Source organism: Wolffia australiana, chromosome 10 (genome assembly GCF_029677425.1).
Source record: "Wolffia australiana isolate 7733 chromosome 10, ASM2967742v1".
Lineage (NCBI taxonomy): Eukaryota > Viridiplantae > Streptophyta > Magnoliopsida > Alismatales > Araceae > Wolffia > Wolffia australiana.
The window spans coordinates 6548761-6561210 of NC_135844.1; the positions used below are offsets into that span (position 1 = coordinate 6548761).

Genomic DNA, 12450 nt, shown 5'->3' on the forward strand with positions numbered 1-12450 from the left:
TTACTACCCCTTCTACAAAGAACTGCATGCCCCTCCCCTGCACATGCATTAACTCTTAGTGGCCTATCCATTTCCCAACATTAATTCAAAGATATGGAAACATCGTGATTGAATAAATGTTTGCCACTCAATTTTGGATCAATGAATTTATGGGAATCCCCTTTAAGTAGCATAAAAAAGTGACTTCACTCCCATGTACTTCCCCGTTCATATTCATAAAATTTGAACTAGATCGGCGCATAATATAGTTGAGTGACACATGATAAATCATTAAGTTTCTGTCTACTTGCTTCTCCCCACCCCTTTTCAAAAGTATTCATCCTCATTACAAGCTTCTAACAATCCATATCTACTTTATTTATAATCTGGACCTATGGCCTAGACCTAACATATCATTACATTGGTTACATAGACATTTATGTACTCTTCCTTAGTAATGCGAACTATCCCATGTTTAACTTAGTTCTTGAACACTTGACTATGCTTGATTACTCCACCTTCAGTTGCATCACCCCCATTTAAGATGGCTGGTTAGACTTCATTTTACCATCGTAAGGTTGAACATGGTTCCATCGAGAGCCATCATAGGCGTTTCAAAGGTTTTTACCTTTGAAATCTAAGCTAGAATATATAGTTTTTACATTTAGGGAATTTTTATTCTACTACATATTCTTTAAAAAGGGGGGAAATAGATAGTCTTTCATATTCATCTCTATACTCTTAGAATGTTTTCAATGTGTGTGATGTCCATAAATTGATGCATGTCGTTTTTGGGTTATATGGCCTTGATTTGGATGAAACTAAATGAACTCATGCAGTGGAAGACTATGAATGGAATCAAAATATCATTTAAAAAAATGGTCAAATCATCTGTGCATTGATTCAATCTCTGATTTCTCAGTTCTTTGAGTGAGATGTGTTGAGCCACTCAACTACGCATGGATAAAATAAAATTGAACGAAACTTAATGACTCCTACGTGCCATTTCAATTGCATCGAGAATGAAGACAACCAAAGGGAGAAAGGGCAAAAGGGTAGGGTCATGAAAAATTATGGCCTTTCCCCCTTTATATAATGTGAGAATATTTCATAAAAGCTCCTACACTTTAGTACCTCTTCCAAAAGACCATTTTTGTGTAACCCTCTGCACCCATGTATCAATCTAGTTAATGACTCTAATGGCCCTATAGCCTGTATTGGCTTTTAAAAGTAATTAAATATATTATCATACATATAAATTATTGACAGATCTATTTAACCAAATCAATAAGTTGAGTTTCCAGCCCGTGGGGTATCTATACCTTGTTCTCTAGAAGATACAACAAATTGTATTGACTCACTCATAGATCTTGTCTATCATCAATTAGCATGTACAAATAGTCCCTAATCTGCTTTACGCTCCACGGATGACTTAGGATATTGTAAAATGTTAAGTTAATACTGAAGCATTTGGAAATCATTAGACAACTCTTCTATGATATTCCAATTCCTTGGTCGAGGACTTCATTGCATCGCCTTCCTTGAGCTGTCTTAGGTATATGTACCACTTACACAACTGTGATGTTTATCAACCTGATTGATATTTTTGTTATAATATCATCAGGGATTCATACATATCAATTCTGTAAACTCTTTTTGCTTATGAGTACCAACTTTATATCCTAAGTGTCTCCACACATGGCTATGAGATCATCCCATACTAATAAAATAAGTGAGACTAAATAGTGTTACTCTACATAAATAATTTTATATTCTTTTTAATAACCTTCAAATAAGAATATTTAACATATACACTTAAAGATTAGATATCAAGGTATTATGATCTCATCATAATTCACTTATTCAGATAATGCATTCATGGACTTCATAACAAGGGTCACATGTGCACTATAATCAATACATTGTATTAATGAACATGGACAATAAAATGGAACGTATTTTTGGCTTGCTGGCTTCATATATTTCCATCAGACATTACCAGATAATGTGTTGTCAAAAGATTCACCAATTCGTAATTTGATGTCATTCCAATTCTAAAAGGTATACCTACTCACTAAACAAGAAATCGTTATTTCCAAAATATCACATTCCTCAAATTTGTTCACTTTGAAGTACTTCTTCCAACTGAAAAATCATCCTTCAATATCCTGACCCTTAAGAGTTGGTGCCGCTATCGTGCTGCTAATGATGTGTATCTTAACAATGAAAATTGAGCTCCACTCTTCTTTGTTCGTTTTCAGTCCTCCTTGTTTGTGGATTTCCCCTTTTATTCACCTTACCTTTAGACTTTTACATCAGGTTGCAATGGGTCAAGTCTGGAGTAATATTTTGCATTATGTGAATCAGTATGTCTGTATTCTCATTCCCCTATTTCTACAAGTCCCCTTTCATATCATCCCCTAACAGTCTTCAAATCCGCTATAATAGTCTCAATCTCCTCAATCCTTTACTCCAATTCCTTGAGAGTTATGGTTGACAAGACCACTGCTTCTGATACTTATGAAGAACTGAATTCTTCATAAGTATCAAATCAAGAACTGAATTCTTGAAAGAAAACAACTACACCCAGATAAATGTAAGAAATAGTTGATCCTCAGACAGACATGGAAATTCAGACCAGAAGAGTCTCCTCAAACTCTTAAGCCAGATACAGTCACCAGCTCTTAAGATGCCTCCCCCTCCGCAGTTCCCAGTAACAACCTGATGGCCCCTTTCTTTCTGCTGGGGCCTCCCTTTTTTCGCAGCAGGTATTGCTAAATCTCAACTATAATGTCTCTTGTTATGAAATTATTGGGAATAGCAAGGTGCTATTTTTTTCCCCCTTCCAATAGGATATCTCTATGTCTCTCTCTAAAGCTTAGGAACGCAAAAAGGAGAGCAAGCTTATTTACATTTTGTTCAGATCCAGAGAGTTTCTTTATCTTTGTCTAAGAGAGTCAGAGAGCGAGATTGTGGGGAGAGAGAGAGAGAGAGAGAGAGAGAGAGAGAGAGAGAGAGAGAGAGAGAGAGAGAGAGAGAGAGAGAGAGAGAGAGAGAGAGAGAGAGACGAAGAAGATCCGTCACCGATCCTCATCATATCATCCCCTACTAAACCGCACTCATCAGACTGCTGTGTATTGCCCCGACTCCGCCGCTTGCTGTTCCAGCAAGCAAGCGCGAGTCTTCTCCACTTTCCTTCTCTCGCCGATGGCAACCGATGAACACAACTTCTTCAAAATCATCCTCGCCGATGTCGACAAGCAACGCCTGGTAAGAGCTCTCTCTCTCATGTCTCTTCCTCTCGCTCTCCCTTCTCTTCCTTTCTCTCTCTCTAACTTCTTCTCTCTTTCTCTCTCCCTTCTATTCCTATCATTCTCTTCCTCTCGCTCAGTCGTTCTCCTCTCTCTCACTCTCTCTTGCTCTTTCTAAATCTCTATCGTCCGACATGGCAATATCTCTCTCCCGCCGCCTCCAAGCTTTCTCTTCTTCTTGCTCTCCTTTGTATGTTCCTTCCTTTCCCTCCCCCATTTCTCCGGAACTCTCTATTCCTCGCTCTCTCTCTCTCTCTCCATGAAGTTCTAAGCCGAACTGATAAACGCCTTTCTTTCTCTCCCTCTCTCTTTATCTCTCTTCCTCTGTCTCCCTCCCGCTTTCTTTCTCTCTCTTAAGGCCGAGACCTTTCCTCGGGGGGATTAACCCGTCCGAGTGGGTTCGACAGAGCCTCCCGAGAAAGTTCATGGCGGAGCTGAAGACGCAGGAGCTTCCAGAGACGGTGGAGCTCGAAGACTTCTCTGACCGGCGATGGCCGGTGAAGCTGAAGAAAACCGGCTCCGCCGTCTTCCTGGACGAGGGCTGGGAGCGCTTCGCCGCGGCTCACTCTCTGCAACCCGCCGACTTCCTCCTCTTCTCCTTCACCGGCGGTTCTCGCTTCACCGTCGTCGTCTTCGCCCCCCACGGCGGGGAAAAACAGGACGCGCCGCCCATGCAGGCCCCCATTCCCCCCACCGCTCACCGCCCAGACGACGTTAAGTCTGAAAGATCGCCGGAGAAGACGACGACGGCGCGGCCTCCCATCATGCCCAAGGTGCAATGCACGCTTGCAAAACGACTGCGAGAACGGGCCCTTCTCTCTGCGGAGGCCCTTAATCTCTCTCGCCCAGCCTTCGCCGTCATCCTGCGGCCGAGCCACCTCTCGGGGAGATTTCAGATGGTACGTCTTCATCTTCCAACGTTCTTACAGAGAGAAAGAGGGAGATAAAGTGAGAGAAAGAGAGAGATAGATAGATAGATATATAGATAGATAGATAGATAGAGATAAAGTAAGAGAGATAGATAGAGAGAAAGATAGCGAGATACATTGAGAGATAGATAGATGTACAGAGAGAAAGAGAGATATATGGATAAATAGATAGATAAAGAAAGATAGAGATTGATAGAGAGAGAGAAAGAAAGGGAGATAGATAGATAGAGAGAGTTAAAGAGAGTGAGAGAGAGATAGATGTATAGATAGATAGACAGAGAGAAAAAGAGAGAGAGATAGGCATATAGATAGACAGAGAGAAAAAGAGATATATATATATAGATAGATAGAGAGGAAGATAGATAGATAGACAGATAGATAGATAGATAGAGAGTGAGAGAGATAAATATATAGATAGATAGACAAAGAGAAAGAGAGAGAGAGATAGAGAGAGTAAGAGAGATAGATATATAGATAGATGGATATATATTTATACATAGATAGATGGATAAATAGAGAGATATATAGAGAGAGAGAGAAAGAAAGAGAGAGATACAGATAGACAGATAGATGGATAGATAGATTAATCGAGAAAGAGATAGATGGATAGATAGATTAATCGAGAAAGAGATAGATGGATAGATAGGTAGAGAAAGAAAAAGAGATACAGATAGACAGATAGATTAATAGAGAAAGAGATAGATATATAGATAGAGAGAATAGAGAAAGAAAGAGAGAGATACAGATGGACAGATTAATAGAGAAAGAGATAGATGGATAGATAGATAGCGAAACAAAGAGAGAGATACCGAAAGAAAGATAGAAAGATTAATAGAGAAAGAGATAGATAGAGAACGAGATAGTTTGAGAGAGAGGGAGAGATAGATAGAGAGATGCAAAGAGAGAGAGAGAGAGGGAGAGACAGAAAGGGAGAGTTCGAGGAGTATGAAGTGTGGGTGTGGTGTTGCAGTGGGTTCCTTCGAAGTTTGCAGCGGAGTGTTTCAACAATGATGAAGGAATGGCCGTTTTTAATGGCAACGGTGGTGCATGGAAGGTGCAATTTCGACGGTGGAGTTCGAGGACGATATTTAAGACAGGGTGGAAGAGTTTTTCAAAGGAGAATAAGCTCGCAGCTGATGACATTATCGTCTTCGGGCGTACTTCTTCTACGAAGTGTACTATACGGCGCTTCGACTTCACCATTTTCCGCGCTGGTTTTGGTTTTGACCAACCTTTTACCTTCGGGTGAACGGCGGTCTTTGAGGAATAGGGCAAAGTAGAGAGAAAGAGATATCTAAGTTTGTTCTTTTTTGGTTTTCCAAGGAACGGAGAGAAGTAGAGATAGAAATGGTAAGTCTTTCATCTGAAGTTAAATAAGGCTGCTCCCTTTTTTGCTCCTCTTGGCTCCATGTCTCCAAGCAGCGTAGAGAATCACAGAGAGGCGGAAAGAGTTGTCTGATAACACCCTCAGAGTAATATCAAAGTAACCTCGCCCTCCTTTTTGCCAGACTTTGACTCTGCGAAGTGTAGAGATGTAGAGAAAGAGAGGAGAGAAGTAGACAGACAGAGAGGAGAGCAGTGGAGAAGTATAGAGAGAAAGCACTCTCTTAAAAAACCACCAATTATTTTCTATGCTGATCTCCCCTCTCTCTCTTTCTACTATATACTTCGCAGAGTCAAATGGATACTTATGTATTCATTAAAGGGTACTAAGTTTCTTAATGGTAGTGCACTAAACATAGATCATTAAATGGATTTACTTCTTGGCCCAATGTGCTCCTTTGAGCTCATTATCCTTCAAAGCATCCCTTGAAGATTTGTTCCAGCTCTGAGTTTATTCCACATGAATATTGTGCACCAAATATCAATAAATATCTGTCTGACAGAAAAATCCCAGGTCTCTATGAAGTCAAGAATTTTTAATCGTATGGCCAAATAGAACATGATCATATACTGATGTTCACTCGATATTGGTGTGGCTAAGAACACTTGCAAATAAAATCTTGTTATTGGGTAAGGTCTATTATACAAAGTTTGACTGGTTGTAAGTAGTTTCTAGATTGACTGATAAGGATTATTAGTATCATCTCTAACCTGTTATGTTAACTGAAAACCTCTGTTTCTTAAAAGTTACTAAAAAGTAAAAATAAAAATGGTGACATCGGCCTAGGTAAACTTTGATCATAGGTCAAAAAAGAAATTACACCAAGAATTGAGTGAAACTGATTTTGATTGAAAGTCAAGGACATTACATTTCCAAGAAAACAAAATGTGTCATGATGAAATAATGAACTTGAGAGATTTACACGAGATAGTAGAGAGTAGTCAAAATTTAATATTTTATTGGATAAATCTTTCTCGTGCCCTAATTAGTCATCCACTGGTTGTGAGATACCAAAGATGCAATTGACGTTGGTGTGTTTTTTCCTCTGAGTTGAACCTTGAGACTGGTGGATGAAAACTCTGGCTTCAAGTGTGGATACAATTGTTTCACCTTTTGAGGCAGGGTGTAGTGCTAGATCTCTCTCTTGTGAACCCCAACAATTCATGAGGAAAACTAAGTAGGATGGGGGTAAAAGAGAGGAATGACGTGTCGAAAGTGGGAAATATAAATCCAAATCTGTAGTCTGAGGGATGGTTTAGGACTGGCTAAGAGAGGGAGTTAGAAATAGGAGAATTTAAGAATGAGGGGTTTTAAGGAGAGGTTTCGAGTGCTATGAATCAAATCATCTTCATGGCGCCTAATTTGAAGGTTAGTTTCTGGTCGATGGTCTCTTATTGGATTGCATAGGCCACAATGAACCTATGCATATGGTGCATTAGAGTGTTTAGTATTCCATTTGGGAATTGATGATAGAAAATATCATGCTATTTTTAGTTGTAAATAATTTCATGTATGTTATGTACTTAATTTTATTTTAATGACCATAAATCCGTATTATCACAGCTTAAAATGGCTTATTCTGCTTCTAGAAAATCTCCATTTTGCTAATTTTATAGTATTTTAAATTATTTTTAAAAATAATTTCATCAATAAAATAATTATAAATTTATAAATATTTATTTAGATTACTTTAATATTTTTGGGGTTTGTCATATTTTTTACGTTAAAGTCTTTTAGGCACAAAATTTGTACATAATATTTATAATATTACATTGGAGAGCATATAAATTTCAGCCTAAATAGACTCCCACATATGAAGAAATATAAATTAAAACTTGTGTTAACCTGCATTTATGAGTAAAAAATACCTAAGCATATGTGGGTGCAAACACAACTTGAGCATGTGTCGTGGGGGCATGGTCACGGCTTGCATGTAGTGTGGGAGGGTGGGCTACAAAAGCTCAAGCCCTAGCTCCCACTTGAGGCCACCATGAGCCAGCTCAGAGCCATTGTTGGGCTAGGGTAAGCCAGCTCCAAGCCACCCTAAGCATTGGTCGAGCTACCCTTAGATAGGGCAAGCCAACCTTGAGCCATAGTGAACCAACTCCAAGACACACTTGACTCAGGGCAAGCCAGGTCCGATCCACCCTCGAGCCAGGATGAGCCAGCTTTGAACCCCCTTTGAGCCAGGACAAGACAGCTCCTAGCCTCCCTTACGCCAGAGTAAGCTGACTTGAGCCAATGTCAGGTCACTGTTGAGCCTTCCTTGGGCAAACCCCAAGCCACCTCGAGCCAACCATTGAGCCTTTGTGGAGCATTCCTCAATCCAAGTGTGAGTCAGCTCAAATGAGCCCAGAGACAAGGCCGATACATCCTCACATTTGAGCTACCCATGAGCCACCCTTAAGCCCTAGCCAAGGCCAAGTCACCCTGAACCCATAATGAGCAGCCCTGAGCCAAGACACTCCAGTTGATCACAATAGTCAGCCAAGTCAACTTAATCACTCTTGTTGGTCAAATTGAGCAACAATACCTTCTCACGAGTCGCTGAAGTTAGTGAAATTGGTTTGGCGGGATCCAACACAAGGGCTTGCTTGATCATAGACATCATATGGGAAGGTGACACTAGCCATGTGGGTTTGACCAAGCCATATGGACCATTGACGTCTACTGAGTTTGTCCGACCAGTCATACGGGTCGGTCAGTCAGTTTTGTTGAATATGGAATAAATATCATTCATGTTGGTTAGAATGGTTGGAGACATCATATGGTTCAGTTATATCTCTAATGTAGATTCAGTCAGACCTGTCATCCAAGTCACATTTGTGAAGTCGGTTTAGTTAGATCCATCATTCAGAATAGTCACATAGGTTAGGTCATAGACCTCATATAGAATATTCACATTGGTTAGTTCCATATAATCAGAGGCATCAAACAGTTTGGTGACATCAGTCAAGTAGGTTCAACCCAACTTGTCATACGGGTAAGTCACGCAGGTCAAATAGGTTTGCCTGAAGCCATCATACAGGTCAGTCATATTGGTCAGGTTTGTTTGGCCAAACCTGTCATAGGGGTCATTCGTGTCGGTTAGGTTGGTTTGGATGGACCTGCCATATGAGTGGTTCACATCGATTGCGGTGGTTTGATAGGGCCCGCTATATGGGTGGTTCACATCAATCACATCAATTCAACTAGATCCATCACATCAGTTGGTCAACTCAGTTCGGTTGGAAACATTATACGGCTAAACCATATGAGTTGGTGACATCTGTTGGGTGTGCCCAACATGTCATATGGGTTGATCACTTTGGTCATAAAAGTTTGGTTTGACTGTCCTACGGATCGGTCACTTTGGCCACATCAGTTTGGTCGGAGACGTCATATTTGGCAGTGATGTTGATCACATCCTTTTGTTTTTTACCTATCATATGAGGTGGTTGGGTTAGTTTTGTTGGACCCATCCTATGGGTTTGTGATGTTGGCTTGGTTGGTTAGGCAAGACCTGTCATACATCCTTGGCCACGTCGATCAAATCTCGACCATCAGACCTGATATACATGTTGATGCCATCATTTAAGTCAGTTAGGTGGGACATATCATACGGGTCTGTCATGTTGATCAGGTCGGATTGATTAGAAATTTTATATGGGACAATGAAATTAGACATGTTATACCTATCATATTGGTTGACAATGTCTATTGAGTTGGCATATTGGTCAGGTTGGTTTCGTTGGATTTATCAATTGGGTTAGAGACATCAGTCAAGTTGTCTCGGTCAGTTGGTTCGAGTAGACTCATCCCAAGGGTAAGCAACATGAAATATCTCTCTAGTGCTTTTCTTAAGATCACCACCCGATGGGCCATGATATTTCAAAATTTTGAAAAAAATGACTGGGAATGAGCCGAACTAACCCGAAGTCCACATCATAACAGACATATTTTAAATATGAATATTGTCTCTTAATTAATCATATTATTATTTATTATCTTGCATTATTTTCTCTATTCATCTATATAATATCTTAAGTTCTTATAAAATTTAGAATATATTCTCTCCCTATCTCTTTAGCTCTTAAATTTCTATCCTATATCTATAACCTACCTCACCCAATCAATATATGTAGACACAATCAATCTGTCCATACTATCATTCTAATCCCCTTTCCTCTCATATTCCTCTTATATCTTACCAAAATCAAATACACTTATCTACCAATCTATCTATCCTATCATATATTTAACCAATATATCACTCAACTCATTAACCACACTAAGAATATCTCATACTAGGAATATTATCATTAATAATATCCTTATTTTGATACTATTACATCTTAACTAAAAATCTAAAAAGACCTATTCCACTATACTTAGCTTACTTCCTTTAGAATAACACTGTAAATATATTTCTCCATCCCACTCATTCACTACCTCTGATACGTATAAAAATATTAATCCTAATGATTATAAATAAATTATTTTATCTTATAGAGACCTTACCTCTGCTTTTCTCTAGTTCTTCCTAGCTTTACTTGTTATTATATATTATCACTCTGTACCTGACTGTAATTACTTCTTTTCATTTATTACATACTTTCTCTTTCTATCATTTTATTCCTTTCATCCTGCTATATAACTAATTTCTCTTATTATATGCACTATCCTTATTAAATCTATTGTTAGAGGCCAGTCTCTCTAGAGACAACCTAACTCACTGCTATACATGATAGAAATATATATGTGGCCGGCAAGCCAATCATACATTCCACGTCTCGTTCAATGTTTATCAATAAAAAATATTTATTACAGTGCATTTGTGATGCTTAAAATGACGCCTATGAATACATGATCGGACTTAGTGAATTATGATGAGATCATAGTACGGAGATCACTAGTCTTTAAGCATGTGTTCTAAATATTACTATTCGAAGGATATCCGAGAAGGACATCAAAGTATCCGAATAGAATAACACTATCTAGCCTCACTCATATGATGAGTATGGCCGTTTCCGTAGCCATTAGTGTGGAGATGCAGAGGATAGATAGTGGGTGCTCTTTAGTGGAAAGAGTTCACTGAATTGATACGTACAAATCCCTGAATGGTATTATACTGAACTGTGAATCAGGTTGATTCACATCACGATTGTGGTCCTTAGACCTAAGACACCAAAGACGTCTTGTGGATGGACAGTCGTACGTTGGCTATGGCCAACGAGTCTCTAATCATGGGATTCTAAACGATCTTAGTTTGGGTACAACAAGAAGTTCACGAAGAGGTTTGAGTGGTAAAGATGGGATTGTCCATCCTCGGTATAAGAGGTGATAGCTCAATAAAGATGATGCAATGAAGTTCTTGGCCAAGGTAGTGAAGTATCGAAGAAGAGTTCTCTGATGATTTTCGAATGCATTAGTACTCACTCGGATGACCGATTAGGGTTTGGCAATTGACCATACCCTAAGTCGTGCGAGGAGCGTCAAGTGGATGAGGATTATGCATACAAGTGGATGAGGGCCTATGAGTGAGTCGATACACACTCCTTTATATCTTCTAGAGCACGAGGTGTAGCTTGGCACTCCACGTGTTGGAGACTCGACCTATCGATTGGGTTAAATCGATACGACATTAATTAATATATATATTGATATAGTTAATTAATTTGGAAGGCCAATAAAGGTTATTGGGCTGCTGGAGTCGTTAACTAGACTGATACATGGGCCTAAAGGGTCACACACAAATGATCTTTTGGACGTCGGAAGATATACTTAAGTTTTGGGAGTTTTTATGAAAAATACTCATAGTATAAATAGGGGAAGGCCTTGAAAGAAATTAACCTAGGCCAGAATTGTTCAGGTGCCTTTGTCCTTCTTCTTCCATCTCCCAACACCCCATCTCCATCCCTGATGTGATCGGGACGACATAACGACGTCAACGGAGAAAGCACGGGGCTCGTCAACGAGAAGGAGGAGGTTCGACGTGACGAGATCACGTCGATACGTTTAGAGGCTGCACACATGAGCAACTCGAATCGTCGTGCTCAGGGATCAAAGAAATAACGAATGAGATTTGTAGAAAGGTACTCCGTTTTTGTTGATGTCATTCAATTCGTTCAAGTCTTCCTCTGCGAATCATTTTCATTTATTCATCCATATCAAGTCCTTTAGAATCCAACAATATATTTTTGAATGAGATTCGATAATTACAAATTTCATTTGCTTTGGGCAAATTAAAATAACTCTAGAATTTTCCTTTATCACATGGCTTTCTTTTCCCTAATACTCTATTGCGGAGCGACATATCAATGTCTATCAATGCCATCCATAATGGGAACAACCGAGCTATTGGCTCCCTTCTCATATGTACTTTAAGACATCTTAACTTTGACATAATTGTTGGTTAGTGATAATTATAGAATTGCTGTATGTGGTTGTGTGATCTCATGATTGGGCAGTTTTGAACCATCTAATTTTATTAAATCAAGAGCCTCTGGATCATTTCCTTGGTTGGTCGATCCAAGGTCCATGGTTGACAGGGTCAGATTTCTGCCCTACAGGATAAACCCATTAGGATCACCCTCAAAGTATTCTCTCATATATAATAATTAATATTTGCATGAATCCGCATGTTTATCCCACATAGCTCTTGACTCAAAGAAAAGTAATTTCTTACTTTCTGATTTGGTAGTTAAAACAGGCAAAGAGTAGAACAAGCTAATAAGAATTGCATCAGACGAGGAATATTATTATCACATTCTGCTGCCCTCAACCTCCAAATATCATCTTCTCATATCTCATATAATGCTGAGGTGGTTATCCACTCTCTCCTCTCGATTTCTCGAAGTCCAAGAGA

General features: G+C 39.3%; 1 protein-coding gene across 3 annotated transcripts; it reads left to right on the plus strand.

Moving 5' to 3' along the window:
• Positions 1 to 2984: 2984 nt before the first annotated feature.
• Positions 2985 to 5617, plus strand: LOC144708557 (putative B3 domain-containing protein Os03g0621600). Of its 3 annotated transcripts, none has more exons than XM_078581932.1 (3): positions 2985 to 3249; positions 3649 to 4189; positions 5190 to 5617. In XM_078581932.1, exons 1-3 carry the CDS (start codon positions 3197 to 3199, stop codon positions 5466 to 5468), a joined length of 873 nt encoding a protein of 290 aa, XP_078438058.1. In that variant the 5' UTR covers positions 2985 to 3196; the 3' UTR covers positions 5469 to 5617. The 3 variants fall into 3 exon arrangements, with proteins under 3 accessions (XP_078438058.1, XP_078438060.1, XP_078438059.1); XM_078581934.1 differs by having other exon boundaries at positions 2986 to 3249; positions 3371 to 4189; XM_078581933.1 differs by having other exon boundaries at positions 2986 to 3249; positions 3698 to 4189.
• Positions 5618 to 12450: the final 6833 nt, after the last annotated feature.

What these genes read in the sequence shown, in the direction of transcription:
- LOC144708557 (XM_078581932.1), top strand. Translation starts at nt 3,197, where the DNA reads ATGAACACAACTTCTTCAAAATCATCCTCGCCGATGTCGACAAGCAAC. An exon ending in ATGTCGACAAGCAACGCCTG is followed by an intron (nt 3,250 to 3,648) that starts GTAAGAGCTCTC and finishes CTCTCTCTTAAG; the next exon opens with GCCGAGACCTTTCCTCGGGG. An exon ending in TCTCGGGGAGATTTCAGATG is followed by an intron (nt 4,190 to 5,189) that starts GTACGTCTTCAT and finishes GTGGTGTTGCAG; the next exon opens with TGGGTTCCTTCGAAGTTTGC.